The 14420-nt window shown below is 44.3% G+C and overlaps 1 protein-coding gene across 1 annotated transcript in view; it reads right to left on the bottom strand.

Annotated features, from left to right (window-relative positions):
* LOC129711084 (uncharacterized) overlaps positions 1-14420 on the bottom strand; it is a 69724-nt gene that overhangs the window by 27111 nt on the left and 28193 nt on the right. The window contains exons 2-4 of the mRNA XM_055658471.1: positions 6905-6983; positions 5505-5630; positions 2239-2382 (exon numbers count right to left, since the gene is read on the bottom strand). Coding sequence (XP_055514446.1) covers positions 2239-2382; positions 5505-5630; positions 6905-6983 — 349 coding nt within the window. The remainder of the gene's footprint in view (positions 1-2238; positions 2383-5504; positions 5631-6904; positions 6984-14420) is intronic.

Raw genomic sequence — 14420 nt, 5'->3', positions numbered from 1 at the left:
TAATTCCTGAGATGGCGAGACTGTCATATGCTGAGAGAATAGAGCAGCTGGGCTTGTACACTCTGGAGTTAAGAAGGATGAGAGGGAATCTCATTGAAACATATAAGATTGTTAAGGGTTTGGACACGCTTGAGGCAGGAAACATGTTCCCGATGTTGGGGGAATCCAGAACCAGGAGCCACAGTTTAAGAATAAGGAGTAAGTCATTTAGAACGGAGTTGAGGAAACACTTTTTCTCACAGAGAGTTGTGAGTCTGTGGAATTCTCTGCCTCAGAGGGCGGTGTAGGCAGGTTCTCTGGATGCTTTCAAGAGAGAGTTAGATAGGGCTCTTAAAGATAGCGGAGTCAGGGGATATAGGGAGAAGGCAGGAACGGGGTACTGATTGGGGATGATCAGCCATGATCACATTGAATGGCGGTGCTGGCTCGAAGGGCCGAATGGCCTACTCCTGCACCTATTGTCTATTGTCTATAATTGCGCTTTGAATTTTCTAATTTAGAATTCATGGAGTTTAACTCCTTCTCCATTTTGGAGATAAGGTTATTGATTGTCCTGCCATATAATCTCTAACATGCTGGAAAATCATCCCATAGTATAGCAGTATTTAATTGTATTTTGTACATATCGTTTGCTGAGATTGTCAGATTCAAAATTTGCCAACAAAATTATTGCTGGTAACTATAATGAAACAATGCAAATTCAGCATATAATGAGACAGGTTTTTCCTTTTCTGCAAGTTAATGGAATTGATAGTCTTGTCTTGTTCCTCAGCTTGTATTGTGTCCCAGTCCCCCCCATCAGACTGGCACTACCCTTGATTGCTTGCCTACTGGTTGCAAATGGGGTACAATGTATGGGGTACAATGCATGGGGTACAATGGGGTACAGTGCAGATTCCATTCTATCCTCCTGTCTTTGTCACTAATGGAAAGGCTGTGAGAGATCACTAAAACTATGGGAATGGCAATGAGGTGACCCCAGTGAGGAAAGGTATTACAGTCGCCATCTCTTTCATTCTGTCCTCAGCACCTACTGATAGAAGGTTATGGTCTCAGATTCCCAGCGGAATATCATGAGGGTACTTTTGTCCCTTTCCATTTTGTTGTTGGTTCTTCTCCTTGCAACTTTTCACCATCTCCCAAAATCATTCTACATTCATGCCATGCTGAGTGGTGAACTGATGAGGAATTCCCTCTCGATTATTCAATTGTCCTAGCTCCCTACCAGCTCAGTACTTCCCATCTGCTTGGCACCGTATGCGGGAGAGTAATTGGAAATGTGGGTTAGATGATATCACAGCTACCTATAAATAAGGTCTGGTTCAAGCCCCAGTCCTGAAACCTAAGCATAAATAAGACTAGTTCAGCACTGATATCTTTCAGATGATGTATTAAATCAGAATTAGACACAAAGTGCTGACCATTCTTCAAGAAGGGTTCGGACCCGACAGGTCACCCAGTCTTTTTCTCCAGAGATCCTGCCGGACCCTCTGAGTAAATCCAGCACTTCGTATCTATCTTTGGTATAAACCAGCACCTGCTGTTCCTTGTTTATACATATTAAATCAGAGTCCCTTTTAATCTCTGCTGCAGATGTTAAAATACGGTAAATGTTACCTGGGTTAATCAAATGCTGAACCTTTGGAATTTCAAATTGAATTTTATGGTATCTCTTGTGAAAGAGCAGGGGAAGCTTTCCCCATGGTTTGGTTGATATTTACTCAAACATAGTCTCTATAAACAGCTTGTTGAGGAAATTATCTTTTGGTATAACACAAACCATGGTTCTTACCGCCAAATAACTACATTTAAAAAATAGTTCATTAGCTGCAAATAGTTTCAGGGTGTTGTGAAAGGCATGGGGGTAAATGCAGTCCCTCCGGATTATCCTTTAGAATTTTAAAGAATGCTGGGCATTTGAAATATTTCCTTTGGAACCTTAGATCAAAATATGCTGCCCAATTTATGCAATAAATTGGAGACACAAGAATCTGCAGATATTGGAATCTTGAGCAAAACACAAAGACCGAGTCTGAAGAAGGGTCCCTACCCAAAACCTTGTCTGTCCACTCCCTCCACAGATGCTGCCTGACCCATAGAGTTCCCCCAGCACTTTATGTTTTGTTCAACAATAAATTGTCCATTTGATGGACATAAAATAATGCTGCATTAAGAGGGATGCATGGATTTTTTTTATTTTTGCCTCTCAATTACAATGTCTCCATAGTATTTGCCTACCTTTTTCTTTCACTTCAGACCCTGGGGAACAGGGATTGTCCCTGAGACAATATTCACAGTCCTGGGAGCAGTGGTAATTTGCCTTACATGTGCATTGTGTAGCAGTCACTGAATCTCCTTTACGGAGAACTTCAAATCTCTTCACTGTAAAGGAAACAAAATACTTTGAGACACAATCGTAACAAGTGGTAATTTGTATCCATTATTGCGGTATTTTTGCCTGTAGTGACATCCTACTGTGTCACCTCAATTCTGTGACAAATAATATATCTAACCCTTTCCTGTCTATGACGCTACTTAGATACTTTGAATACAATAAAAACAAGGAAAAAATGAAACACAAAATAACAGCCAGTTGATGCAAGTAAGAGATTGTTACGTATATCAACAAGTAACCAATTTATCTTGGATAAAGCTTTCTTTTGTTTCATTTTAGAATTAATATGAAGGCTTCCTAAATTACTTTAATTTGTTGACAATGCTCATTTTGAATTGTTGCTGCATGTTCAATTCCTAGCTCAAAGCTCAGCCACATGCAACTTATGCTCAGATGGGTAAAGGCAGCAAAACCCAAGGTTCACCCAAGGCAGCAAAACCTGACACCTTGATTTTTCTCTGGGACTGAGGGGTTAGGGAATTGTGGGAATGGGGTTCAATTTCCACATAATAAAACAGGGGACAATAAAGAGGGTTTAATCAACTTAATTTGCATTGTGTATATATGCCTAATTGGCGTGATCTTGGATATGGGAGATTTAACAGTTTTCCATTTGTGCTCTAGCTTAACACCAATGGAAGAGCAACGACACCTTTCAGCAGACAATATTAAGTAGAGGGCTGGTGCAATAATGCAGTGTAGCTTGACTCCTGTGTGCACTTTGATTGAGTCTATGATTTATCCTTCGGTGAAGACCATGGTTTGGCCGAACATCAGAATATAAATAAATTAGACCAAGATCAGGCCAAATACACCACTGAATATACTCTGTCATTCAATAAAATCATTGCGGATTCAGACTTGGTTTTCCCTTTTCTCTCCCTATGCTCTTCACTGCTTTAAAGATCAAATATTCATCAACAACCGTTTTATAAATAACAAATGACATTTTCTCCACATCTCTCTTGGATAGAACATTCCAAGGAGTCGGGATCATCTGGGAGATGATATTTCTCCTCATATCTATCTTACCTATGTGACCCATTCTGAAACAATGCCTGTAGTTATAGAAACCCTTATGAGGGAAACATCCTAACAGTACTGACCCTATCAATCCCTCTCAGAATGTTGTGTTTCAGTAAGATCACCTCATTCTCTTAAATCCTTTCTTCATAGATCGATGCAGAAATTGAACCTTTTCCGTATTCCTCAAGCACCTCCTCTCTTAAATATAGAAACCAAAACTGTATGCAGTACATACAGTCTTGTCCCACCTGTGCCTGTAAAGTTGCGCCAAATCATCCAAGCTCCAGATCCATCTCAATAAATAAAATCCTTTCAAAATATTTGCTGGATTGTTGTGGAAGGACCCCATGGACTGCCTTGTACCACAATGAATTGTATCATCACTTAATTTAAACAATAATTTGCTTCCTTTCTCAGAGAATAGCCACACAGTTGCCATATTATATTTTGTCTGTCAATTCCTGTCCTGTCCACACAGTTAAATTATTTGTATCCATTTGCATGCTTTTTTTTGTCACAAATATGCCACACCTGATTCCTGAAACAATTGCTCCTCTCTGATGTCCATCCCACTCAAATCCCAAGAATTATTGAAATCCCTTGCTGAAAACCAATTTAACTGACTTAGAAACATGAGAAAGCACCAAGCACTTTGGGTCTCTCTGGAGAGCACATGAAGGCATGTGAAAAGAACGTACTACAATCCAAACAACACATCCACCTGCCCTAGCAAATTCCATCTGTGGCAGGGTCTGTCACAATTATTCTTGAAGGATAACAATCTTTTATTTCGTAAGATGTGAGTGGTGTCTGCATTTATTGGCTGTCCTCACTTGCTAATGAAAGGAGTAAAGGGGCTGTCCCACTTGGGCGACCTAAGTTCTAGTGAGTTTGCCCTCGACTCATACTCGCAGCATGGTCGACACGAGGTCTTTGTAACTCTCCTTCATGCTTGAGAGTAGTCCCCGTGTATTCAAGGCCTCAGCTAGGTCATGGAGTATTTTGCAAAATGATGAAAAAAGCCCAGAGTAAAAAAAGGTCGCCATGGAAAAAAATCGATACTTTTTTTACTCGTAGGTTTAGTCGTAGTAGGTCGTAGTAGGTCGGCATGTTAGTCGTAGGTAATCGAGGCTAGTCGAACGTAATCAAAACTAGCCGAAGGTAGTCATAGATAGTCTTCATCATAGATGAAGGGAGGTCGAAGGGAAGTCGAAGGAGATCGAAGGAGGTCGTCCTCACTCTCCACTATTCGGTGCCCAATTTTCCCGAAGTTAGTCGTAGCTAGTCGAAGTTAGTCTTCAACATAGTCGAAGGAGGTCGAAGGAGGTCTTCTACATAGTCGAAGGAGATCTTCAACATGACATTTTTTCAAACTCTCCTAAACTCTTCTAAACTCGCCAATTAGGTCGCCCAAGTGGGACAGCCCCTTAGGTTGCTACATTATTTCTGGCAGCAGTTACAACTAGATACATTGCCCTGGAGATGAAAGCACACAGAGGCCAAACTAGGCAAGAGAAACAGATTGAAGACTCAAGACATAGATGCTGAACACAAAGGGCTGGAGGAACTCAATAGGTCAGACAGCATCTGTGGAGGGAAATGGATGACTTTTTGTGTTGGGACCCAGCCTGCAGAAGGGCAACAACCCAAACCTTTGTCTATTTCCCTCCTCTGATGCTGACTGGCCAACTGAGTTACTTCAACACTGTATTTTGCTCGAGGGAAACACATTTCCTTCGTGAAGGATATTATTGGACCCAGTGAGTTTGTATGACAATTTCTTGGGCATTTGTTTCATGGCCATTGTAACCAAAGATCTTTGATATAGTCAGGATTGAACCTGGGTCTCTGGTGCTGCAAAGCAGCAACTCTACCATTGTGCACTGTGCCACCCTAATCTTTTATTTCCGATTACTCAATGATATGAATTTAAATTCCCTAGACCCCATGATGGGTATTCATTTATACTTCCAAATTATTAAACTCTGCCATTAATTATTTTCTTAATCAATAATTAATTACCGGTTCAGTTTATTATATTAGCAACAGCTTTGTAATGGCCAGTCTATAAATAGATACTAACTTTGATCACACTCGATCTGTTTCAAGCATTCTGTCTGAGAATTATTGTGGTCCAGGTACTCGCCTTCTCCGCAAGGTTTGCATTGCACGGGTTTCTCCGCGGTACATGTAGTTGAGAGATGGAAGCCTAAAACAGAGTATCCAGTGTTAACATCTGTGCAACTTATCTGAAACTGGCACACTTTGGGAAAGGGGAACACAGATGGGATCACTTCTGAGGTTCAGGTATGCCATTGTTTTGTATCGCATTATTAAAATGACTGGATGTCTTACTCATGGTGAATCCTCAACACTCAATGTCCACAATATGCCATACACGACAAAAACACTCAAGACAATAACTCATGTAAGCGGATTGCTTCCCAGAGTTAATGCGCCACTCATCCAAACAAAATTCAATTCTCAGTCTACATGGACTGCACACTATTTTAATGATTCTGTCCACAGTTAAGGCTCCACGTGTGGCTGGGAATGTAATGTGCACAGAAAATGAAGTGACAGCATAGTTAGGTAGAATCTTTCTTCCAGTTATTAATTTTAAAAGTTTGTGCTTCATTGCGTTTTTAGTCACTGTTGCAGCTGGAGAATAAAACCATCAATTTGTAATAATATTATATGAATTTGATACAGTTGTAAGAGGAAATTTAGATTAAAACCCAAAAAGTTAGGATATGGGTGATCACTGGTTGGGGTGGACCCGGTGGGCAGAAGGGCCTGTTTCCATGCTGTATCTCTAAATTAAACTAAATTTGTCTATGGCAGCTTGTAATAAACAATGTAGTGTCAACTGATTGTTGCACTTTTTTCTGAAGTTCCAATCACACTGAACTTTGGATGCAGATCATGACGTACAATCATCATGTGTTCTTAGCTACTTGAGAGTTAATGCAAGCGGAATTAGACTTTATCCTTTAGACATACATTGCGGAAACAGGCACTTTGGCCTACTGAGTCCGCGCCGGCCAGCGATCACTATCTTACATGTTAGGGACAATTTACAATTTTACTGAAGCCAATTAACCTCTAAACCTGTATGTCTTTGGAGTGTGGGAAAAAAACAGAGCTCCCGGAGAAAACTCACAAGGTCATAGGGGGAACGTATAGACAGCACCTGCAGTCAGGATCGAACCTGGGTCTCTGGCGCTGTAAGGTAGCAACTCTTCCGCAGCGCCACTGTGCTGCCCCAGATGAAGAGACATTTTTATTATTCTGCCCTCCTGTGGCTATGTTGCTGTGGTTACGGAAGGAATGGGTTTGAAAACGAAGGTATTTTTCAGCTTATACCCCTTGTGAAAATTTCTCTCTCAATGTGACAAGCCAAATGTGAAAATATCCACACTATAACAAATATCTACAGTGGTAATCTGGTGCAAGTTATAGACAAAGCGATGAAAAGTTTACCTGCTTGGCACTCATTACAGCAGTTCTTAGCTTTGTCAAAATGGTGAGCACACCCTGAATTTAATGGCTGTGATATTCCCTGCAAAATGTAAAAACATGTTAGAAAAAATAAATGAATTTGTGCAGAAAAAATACAATGAGGGGAAAAAAGCTGTAAATTTGTAACACCATAGAAACTCGAACAGGGATTTAGTCTGATGCTGTCAGTGCAATGCTATTGGATGTGTCATCCTCCAGAGACATTAAATTGCTACTCTTGAGTACTCTCTCGGGTTGTTGTAAAACTACTTTATGGCATTATTTTGAAGAGGAGCAGGAGAGATTTCCACTCTGTAAATGGCAGTATTCACTAATCAAAGAACAATCAATGCAAAAATCTAGCTTATCATTCTGTATTTTGAGAGCACGCAGTCTTCAACTAAGTTGCTATCTTTTCTAAATTTCAATATCTTATTGGCTATGAAATTTGTTGGAACATCCTGAAGTTCCTAAAAAATGCAAACTTTTTCCCAGAGTAGAGGAATCAAACACTAGAGGGCATCGGTTTATGGTAAGAAGGAAAAATATAATAGGGACCTGAGGGGAAACTTCTTTCACTCAGAGGGTGGTGGGGAAATGGAACGAGCTGGCAGAAGAAGTGTGGAAGCAGGTACATACCAACATTTAAAACGCATTTGGACAGGAACATAGACAGGAAAGATTTAACGTGATTTAGACAAAAGGTGTGTCAGAACTTCTGAAGGGAATTATTTGTGCTCAGCCGTTCTAAGGTAGTAATATTCACACGTACACTGACCGAGAACTCGCAGGTGACAGAGGTCGGCACATTTTTCATGCTGTTCCATTTCAAGATGGAGACCTTGAAATGGAACAGCATTTCTCTGGCGATTAATTTCTTTGATCCTATACCAGTCAGATCTGACAGAGGAAAATGGTGCTGTTTATTTATTTTCTTCAGTTGATTTTAATAAATTAATGATTTTTAATTATTTCCATATAAAAAATGTTTAATTTTCATGATGATTTACAGCAATTTTAACACATTTTGATTGTTGTTTATGTCAGAGGCACTTACAAATTGTTAAAAAGAAGCGTTCCAGGCTTGACAAGATGGGAGGTTCCACCCAAGTCAATAGTTGCCTCAGTAGGATGCCAGCTGAGGCCCACTAACAGCTGAGGCCCCTCTGCCTCTAAACCTCTGACTCCACTGCAGGAGCAACTGGTTCAGCCCGTTGTGATCAGTCCGAGCAAATGTAGGTGGGTGGAAACTGCAGGCCAACTGATTGGCTTAATCCAGTCAATCCGCCCACCATTGCTCAGTTTAAATGCTGAACTATGCTGGCATGTGTCCACTCATCCAATTCTCCATCAGCTTTCGCAATCTTCTTTGCCTGCTGTATGTGTACTGTGGTGCCCTAATTCCTCTCTTTGTTATAGCTATCTGTGTGATTTGGAAAGTGTAGATTTTCCAGTCAGCCAACTCGATGTTAAGTTTAGTTTGTTTAACAGCAATAGTAACTTTACTTCTGCTTCTGATTGTTTTAAGAAACAGATCCTTTTTATAGTTTCACAGTCATGGATCATGAAAACAGGCGTCCAGACCAGGCATCAATCACCATTTTAAACTAATCATCCATTGATCCCATTTTCTTCTATCCACATGTCCATTAACTCACCTCATATTGTACCACTCACTTATATACTGGGAGAAATTTACACTGGCTAATTTACCAAAAAAAATTTGTTCGGCACGGACTTGTAGGGCCGAGATGGCCTGTTTCCGTGCTGTAATTGTTATATGGTTATATGGTTAACAGCACCTCTTTGGGATGTGGGAGGAAACTATAACAAGTGTTTATGATCCATGTGGTCAGAAGAAAATTGGCAAACTCCACACAGACAGCACCAGATGTTAGGATCGAACCTGGGTTGCTGGAACTGTAAAGCAGCAGCTCCGTCAGCTGTGCTGCCATTTTATATTCCATCAGCAGGAGGCTCTACAGCTTTCCATCTTGTGTGTTGTGCAGTAACTGAATGAATGTTGGCACTAGAATGGAAATATTAAGTGCAAAGTTCTTATTGGAGATGGAAAAGAGTGATATTTTTTGGTTCAAAGAGAGATCATTATTTATTCATCAGAATGAATGAAAAGCTGGATATGAAGAATCTTGTATATAACACAGACGAATTGTTGGTTATGATGGGATTTTTCAATAGTGGGGAATGAAAGAGTAAAGGAGTTTCTGGTTTGATTGATTTATTGAATAATTTGCTAAAAGGAGAGTTAGACAAATCTCAGCAAGGTCAGTTAGATGTGAATGAGACTAGTCTGTGAATTGTTGATGGCATATGTACAAAATAAATATCAGATATTCCTTGTTCTTGTATCTTTGCATTCTAAGTAATCTTCCTCAGCCCCAAAATAAGCGAGTTCAGTATTCCGAAAAACACAAGGAATCATGGGATTTGTCTAAGGTCAAACACTATAAAGAAAAATCAAACAAAGCGCTGTAGATACAGTGAGTATAGTTTGGGTCTGATCTTTTGCCTTTTTTCAAGCTTGTATTTGTCATGGCTAACTCAAATTACGAACAAAGTGCTGACTGTATAAACTGTGTATAAATTCTTACCTTTATTCATAATTTATGTGTAAAATATATTTAATCTGAGGAATGCGGTGGCAGGTAGTGGGAGAGCAAGGTGCAATAGCGAGATACAGGGAGAAGATGCGAGTGGGAGATCAGGGGGATGAGACTGGACCGGCGGAGAGACATTCTCGGCACGCACACAGACCCGCGCCTCATCCGCAGGCAGGATCAACCCGGGTCCCCGGTGCCGCAAGCGCTGCTGAACCGCCACTGGGCCGTTTCCCCCTCCCCGAGTGTCCCATCCCCGTCCGGGGGACGGCGGGAAACGTCCGGACCAACAGGACACCAGCCCCCAGCCAGCGCGGAGAAGAAGTGCCAACCCCAGCTGAGCTCCGCCCACCCCCCACTGGGCCAACCGACAGCCCCGGACCGACGACACCAGCAGCCCCAGACCCACAGCCAGCACAGAGAAGAAGCGCCAACTCCAGCCAAACCCGGCTTCAACCAGAGAAACCAGCGATGGGCCGCTGCAGCAACAAGTGTCAGCTCACCCATGGCCTGGCCGAGCTGCGCTCCATCAGCCAGCACCTAGCAGCAGGAGGCCATCCGCAGACTCTCTCTCCGACCAGGATGACTCCAGCAGCAGCGGCTCCGAGTCGCCCGTCTTTGAGCAGGGCCGGCGGCTGCCCATCATCAGCAGGATCTCCGTGTCAGACAGACGGGAGGGGGGTGGAGGTGGAGAAGAGAAGTGAATCAGGGTGTTGCCTCTCCCAAGCTGTGGCTGGGTGCTGTCTCCCATAGAATGTCACTCTCCCCTCCGGGTTTGTGGGGGCTGTTGTACCCTAGTGTGAAAGACTGGAAGGGGCAAGGGGCGGTGGCATCTTTCCCATTGAGAGAATGTAAGTTCTCAACAGCCACTGGAAAAGGTGAGAGGTGCAGCCGACTATCACCGGCCTGCTGGGGAATGGCCCCGCCGGGAGCCGGAGCAGATCCAGCGCCTCCCCCCCCTGCACCGGCTGCAAGTCCGCGACCGCCACCAGACAGGGACGGGACACCCGGGAGGGGACGGGGCCGGCCCAGCAGCAACGCAACAGTGCCCACAGCGCCGGAGAGCCAGGCCCGACCCTGCCAGTCCAGGGCTGCCGGCCAACCTGGCGGGAGAGGCAGAGCCGAGCTGGAGCCAGCAGCTGCAAGTTCAGGGTCGCCCCGCCATTCCACGGCCACACCGGACACCGCCAGACAGGGGCAGGACACCCGGGAGGGGACGGGGATGGCCCAGCAGCTATTCAACAGTGCCCGCAGCGCTGGAGAGACAGGCTCGACCATGGACAAAACATAAGCCTGCACCAAATGCAGCACCACCGTTGACGAGAATGTTTACAGCGAGTGACTTATGACCTGGGCATGCACAGTCGATATGCCGAACTCGCTTATTCACTATGAAATGGGATAGTTCACTCATATGAGATCATTTCTACCTTCATTCTTAATCCAGCAAAACATTCAGATGTTATTTTACACCTGTTCACAAGAGCATGCAATACAGAACCCCCCCCCCCCACAAAACTATAGTGTGATTGAAAAAGAAGAAGAATTTAATTGAAAGAATGATTTATCTTTATAAAATTACTTTCAAAATACTTTACAGGTAATAAATGCTTTTACAGATTGCTACTTGATTTAACTTTGGAAATGATGTAACTAGTTTGTGCACAGCTAGTTCCTATAAGGAACATGGTCATCACCCACAGATAATCTATTCTTTAGGGATATTGATTTATAAATATTGACCAGGACTCGATTGCTCTTCTTTTCAGTAACACCCACAGATAACTTATGCCACTTGATGACTTACTGCCTCAGTTGAGCTTCTCACCCATCAGCCAGCACCTCCCACACTGGAGAACACCCTCTGCAAAGCAACACCCCACTATTATGTCCTCAAAAATCCAGAATGGGACTTTGAACATCATCTATCTATACTATTACTAAAACTCTCATCTTGACCATTTCCTGTCTGTGTTGTAATTAAATGGCACAAAAACGATCCCCCATAGCGCTACTATTTTTCGCCACCTTACTAACCATTCTCTGCTGCAAGTCAAATAAGTTTTGTTCCGATCGGTGAAATAGTACAAAAGTTATGAAGGTTCCCCCCCCCCCCCCCCCCCAATTTACAGTTGAGATAGTTGCATCTGCCTCCCACATATCTCATTGCTGACAGTCCCAAATTATTGGCAATAACTAGATATTGAGGAATTGAGGAAGAGTCCAAACTTTAAGTGATACTGGATGACATGAATTGAAATTTTGCTTATACTTTGAAATAGTCATTAGGAAAAAATGCTGCCATAGACCTGTTTTAGAAATTAGGTTATAGGGACAGGGTAATATAAAGAGAATAGTCAGCAAGATGGAGCAGAGTAATCTAAGGCAATCATCTAAAGCAAACTTTCCCCATAATATATCAATATTTTATACAATCACTGTTGTGAATTTGATGTTGGACAATCTTCTTGAAGTGGGCCATCATAGACAATAGACGATAGGTGCAGGAGCAGGCCATTCGGCCCTTTGAGCCAGCACCACCATTCACTGTGATCATGGCTGATCATCCACAATCAGTACCCTGTTCCTGCAAGCTCCCCGTATCCCTTGACTCTGCTATCTTTAAGAGCACTATCTAACTCTCTCTTGAAAGCATCCAGAGAATTGGCCTCCGCTGCCTCCTTTCACGACACTCTGGGTGAAAAAGTTATTCCTTATCTCCGTTCTAAATGGCCAACCCCTTATTCTTAAACTGTGGCCCCTGGTTCTGGACTCCCCCAACATCGGGAACATGTTTCCTGCCTCTAGCATGTCCAATCCCAGAATAATCTTGTGTTTCCATAAGAGCCCCTCTCATTCTTCTAAATTCCAGTGTGTACAAGCCCAGTCGCTACATTCTTTCAATATAGGACAGTTCCGCCATTCCGGGAACCAACTTCATGAACTCCCTCAATAGCAAGAATGTCCTTCCTCAAATTTGAAGACCAAAACTGCACACAATACTCCAGGTGTGGTCTCACTAGGGCCCTGTACAACTGCAGAAGGACCTATTTGCTCCTATACTCAATTCCTCGTGTTATGAAGGCCAACATGCCATTAGCTATCTTCACTGCCGGCTGTACCTGCATGCTTACTTTCAGTGACTGATGAACAAGGACACCCGTTGTACTGTGACCCCTGCTCTTCCCCACCCACATTACAGCCCTCTCACCCCCCCCCCACCCCCTGACCATTCTCTAGGCCCTCACCCCCTCATCTTCACCATGGACCTCCAGTCACTCTACACCTCCATCCCCCACCAGGATGGCCTCAAAGCCCTCCGGTTCTTCCTCGACCAGAGGAGCAACCTATACCCAGCCACTGACACTCTCCTCCGCCTAGCGGAGCTGGTCCTTACCCTCAATAACTTCACGTTTGACTCCTCCCATTTCCTCCAAACACAAGGCGTAGCTATGGGCACACGCATGGGCCCCAGCTACGCCTGCCTCTTTGTCGGGTACGTCGAACAATCCTTGTTCAATACGTACCAGGGCCCCATCCCCGACCTCTACCTCCGTTACATCGACGACTGCTTTGGGGCCACCTCCTGCACCCACACACAACTGACTGACTTCATCCACTTCACCATCAACTTCCATCCGGCACTCAAATACACCTGGACTATTTCCGACACTTCCCTACCATTCATTGACCTCACTATCTCCATCGCAGGTGATAGACTCCTGACCGACATCCACTACAAACCCACTGACTCCCATGGCTATCTGGACTACACTTCTTCCCACCCTGCCTCCTGTAAGGACTCCATCCCCTACTCCCAATTTCTCCGCCTACGCCGCATCTGCACCCAGGATGAGGCGTTCCACACCAGGACATCTGAAATGTCGTCATTCTTCAGGGAACGGGGATTCCCCTCCTCCACCATAGATGAGGCGCGCACCAGGGTCTCTTCCATACCCCGCAACACTGCTCTCTCTCCCCATCCCCGCACTCGCAACAAGGGCAGAGTCCCCCTAGTCCTCACCTTTCACCCCACCAGCCGTCACATACAACAAATAATCCTACGTCATTTTCGCCACCTCCAACGTGACCCCACCACTCGCCACATCTTCCCATCTTCCCCAATGTCTGCCTTCCGCAAAGACCGCTCCCTCCACAACTCCCTTGTCAATTCTTCCCTTCCCTCCCGTACCACCCCCTCCCCGGGCACTTTCCGTTGCAACCGCAAGAAATGCATAACCTGTCCCTTTACCTCCCCCCTCGACTCCATTCAAGGACCCAAGCAGTCATTCTAGGTGCGACAGAGGTTCACCTGTATCTCCTCCAACCTCATCTACTGCACCCGCTGCTCTAGATGTCAGCTGATCTACATCGGTGAGACTAAGCGGAGGCTGGGCAATCGTTTCGCCGAACACTTCCGCTCGGTCCGCAAGAACCTACCTGACCTCCCGGTGGCTCAGCACTTCAACTCCCCCTCCCATTCCCAATCCGACCTCTCTGTCTTGGGTCTCCTCCATTGCCAGAGTGAGCAACACTGGAAATTGGAGGAACAGCACCTCTTATTCCGCTTGGGGAGCCTGCATCCGGAGGGCATGAACATTGAATTCTCCTAATTTTGTTAGCCCTTGCTGTCTCCTCCCCTTCCTTAGCCCTCGAGCTGTCTCCTCCCATCCCCCAGCCCTCAGGCTCCTCCTCCTCCCTTTTCATTCCTTCTCCCCGCCAACCCCTATCAGTCTGAAGAAGGGTTTTGGCCCAAAATGTTACCTTCGCTCCATAGATGTTGCTGCACCCGCTGAGTTTCTCCAGCATTTTTGTGCACACCCATTGTACTTCCCCTCTTCCCAATTTGACACCATTCAGATAATAATCTGTCTTCCAGT

This window comes from Leucoraja erinacea, chromosome 2 (genome assembly GCF_028641065.1).
Source record: "Leucoraja erinacea ecotype New England chromosome 2, Leri_hhj_1, whole genome shotgun sequence".
NCBI lineage: Eukaryota > Metazoa > Chordata > Chondrichthyes > Rajiformes > Rajidae > Leucoraja > Leucoraja erinaceus.
The sequence above is the reverse complement of the archived record's forward strand: the minus strand, read 5'-3'. Positions and strand labels throughout refer to the sequence as shown.